At 32.4% G+C, this 3,377-nt stretch overlaps 1 protein-coding gene across 1 annotated transcript; it reads left to right on the top strand.

Moving 5' to 3' along the window:
• On the top strand, window positions 1-1,594 carry LOC149511607 (scopoletin 8-hydroxylase-like). Its single transcript, XM_089754050.1, has 3 exons — window positions 1-642; window positions 748-1,093; window positions 1,188-1,594. Exons 1-3 carry the CDS (start codon window positions 143-145, stop codon window positions 1,428-1,430), a joined length of 1,089 nt encoding a protein of 362 aa, XP_089610176.1. The 5' UTR covers window positions 1-142; the 3' UTR covers window positions 1,431-1,594.
• Window positions 1,595-3,377: the final 1,783 nt, after the last annotated feature.

Genomic DNA, 3,377 nt, shown 5'->3' on the forward strand with positions numbered 1-3,377 from the left:
TTCGGAAGAAGTCTAAACCACCGATGCACTATAAATAGAGCCCATCACTTGGTTTGATGAATCACACAACTTCATATCAATTAAACCCTCTCGACATACAAAGAAATATTCAACAGCCTTACTTACATTTATTTACACACAAATGGCTCCAAGTTTGGATAATGGCAGCTCACTTTTCAACTTTGTCGTCCGAGGTGGAAATGGCGTCAAAGGAATTGTGGACGCTGGCATCTCAAAGGTCCCCCAGGCTTACATTCAACCACCGGCCGAGCAGATTGATAAGAAAAATGCAAGCAAATGTGAGGTGCCACCGATTGATTTGTCGAGGCTTGATGGGCCTGACCATGATGAAGTTGCCAAGGAAATTGTTAGAGCAGCTAAGACTCTTGGCTTCTTCCAAGTTGTTAACCATGGAGTGCCTGTTGATCTACTAGAGTCACTTAAGGATGCTGCACATAACTTCTTCGGCCTGCCAGCTGAAAGAAAGGCTGTTTATCTTACAGAAGTGAGTCCAACTCCATTAGTGAAGTATGGGACAAGTTTTGTTCCTGCGAAAGAGAAAGCATTGGAATGGAAAGACTATATCAGCATGGTATACACCAATGATGCAGATGTTCTTCAGCATTGGCCTATAGAGTGCAGGTGGGCTTTTCCTTTCTTTTTTTTCGAAAGAAGCCAATTGACTAGTATTAGTTTATTTATATATACTTACCATCAATTGATTCTTTTACCTTATTCTTCTTTTAGGGAAGTGGCACTTGAGTATTTAAAGACATCGCTTGACATGGTAAAGAAATTGCTTGAAGTTTTGATGGAAAACCTTGGAGTTAAACTAGATGACTCGAAGATTGATGCACTTATTGGCCGGAAGACCGTCAATATGAACTACTATCCAACATGTCCTAATCCAGAGCTCACAGTTGGTGTAGGGCGTCACTCTGATATGGGCACCCTCACCGTCTTGTTACAAGATGGGATTGGAGGTTTGTATGTCAAAGTTCCAGACGATGCAGATATTGATAAAAAAGGAGAATGGGTAGAGATCCCACCTGTTCCTGGTGCTCTGGTCATCAATGTTGGCGATATGTTACAGGTTCAAATCAAAATTTGAATAAGGGTCCTTTTCTTTAATGAAAAATAATCATGCAAATACCATATGTTTTTAATTCATCTATGTTTGTCTGCAGATATTAAGCAATGGAAAGTACAAAAGTGCAGAGCATAGAGTTCGTACGACAAGCACAAAATCAAGGGTGTCAATACCAATATTTACAATTCCAAAACCAACAGAGAAGATTGGACCGCTGCCTCAAGTAGTACAGAAAGATGGAATTGCTCGTTATAGAGAGTTCGTTCTTGCAGATTACATGAACAACTTTTTTGGAAATCCACATGATGGCAAAAAGTCCCTTGATTTTGCAAGGATTTAATTTTACTTGATGGAGAATAATTTATATGCCTAAATTTAATTTTGATTTTAGTTTGTCTTTTTGCTGGTTCTTAACTTCTTATTTCATCTTCTATTGAATTTTGAAATTAAAGAAAATAAATGTACACAGACTCGTATCTCGATAAGAAATTATCTGGCTATTGATTTTCTAATGGAGTGTAAAATTTATTAACTTCTATCAATAAAATTCATGTTAAGCGTAAATTCATATTAAGCATTATGTTGCCTTTTCGTTTTACCTTAGGAATTTTTTTTATCCCCAAATTTAAACCAAAACCTTCAGCTAGAGCCTCAATTATCAATGTGTACATTTGGAGAACTTAAAAGAATCTATTCGATTTACTAATCAGTATTTTCTTTACAAAAAATCAATTACCAGTGCACTCGAATATTTGGCTTAGTTGATTGATCCCTTACTCTAAGAAAAGGTTCCAATTCCTTTTCTTTAAATTCAAAGAACAGTATTTTTTTTCTTTTTCTTTTCAATTTTAATTAAAATATATATCTAATTCTTCGAGTAGTGGATAAACTTGTCCAAAGATATGTTATCCTTCAGACCCACGCTAGGCCTGCTTTTGAGAGTCTGATTAAGATTTTTGAATCTATCCCAATCAAAAGTTATTATTTTATTAAATAAAGAATGCAATATATTAATATAAAATTTTTTTTATTACTATAATAAGTCTAAATCCATGGGCAAGGCTTGGGTTTAAAAGTTATTATTTTATTAATAAAGAAAGAAAAAGTGACAAACGTCCTAGCAAGTCTTGAAAGTGAGACAATCCCACGATTAAAAGATCATCCTAAATAAAAATAAAAATAAAAATGTGAAAGTAATTAATTAATTAATTATATTTTATACATTCTTGGGGAGAATTAATATCGGAGGGAATACCAGCTTTCCAGAGTCCGAAATAGTCGGTGATAACTATTCTTTATCCATCCTTGGGCGACTCTAGTTAATTTTACAAAATTGAAGCGACCAAGAATCCTTATGTTTGACCATAGGTAGTCAGCTTGAAGAAATCAGTTGCTTGATTAATCCACCAACTTTGCATCAAACAGTGAATCAATCAAATTATAATTATAAACGTGTGAAACCCTAGTCTTATAGACAAGGAAAGAAGCTCAATTTTCATTTTAATCAAGACTTGATACTTGTGGAAAGGATGGAACTGAGGGTGGGTAAGAGGCAGTCCATCATTTAGCCCATTCCAAAGGTTAAATATAAATTTTTTGTTTAATATATTTTATATTATTTATCGTTAAGTTAAAAAAATTAAAATTACATGATTCTCATTAATTAATTGATAAATATAGGTGTTTAGGTAGTTGAGTCAGATTAGGCCCGGTTAATCTTTTAAAAGCTTTCCCTAAGGTTCAACCTATTTTAGTGCGGTCAAGAGGTTCAAAATTTTAAAAAATATTAAGATAACAAAAAATTATTAAAATTTTACAATTTTTATATTTTAAATATATTTTTAAATTAAAATTACATAAAATATTATTAGTAATAATTTAATGTTTATGATCAGACTAAAACTCGAAAATCTCTATCAAAGATTTGATTCAAGGGTATAAATCCATTAGACCCGTAGATTGGTATGTCAATAAATGACCAATAGCAAGTTTTAACTATATTAAATTTTATTAATTATTTTGGGTTTTGTTTCAACGACACAAAATTTATTTGTTCTCATAAAGACTTTAAGTTAACCTATTACATTTTTTTTAAAAATGTTAACCTATTACGTAGGTAACGATTTAAAAAATATGCTTCTCCAACAATAGAAAAGGGACAATTTGAGGAATATTCTAAAATCTTAATCGTGTAGTTTTCAATTTTTTCTTCAAATAATTGAATTTATTCTATAATTTATTCTTTATGGATATTAAGTTATAATCCACGCTTTGCTGTGGGTTAACT

This window comes from Durio zibethinus, chromosome 25 (assembly GCF_047325235.1).
Source record: "Durio zibethinus cultivar Kanyao isolate XHJ-2024 chromosome 25, ASM4732523v1, whole genome shotgun sequence".
NCBI classification, from domain to species: Eukaryota; Viridiplantae; Streptophyta; class Magnoliopsida; order Malvales; family Malvaceae; genus Durio; species Durio zibethinus.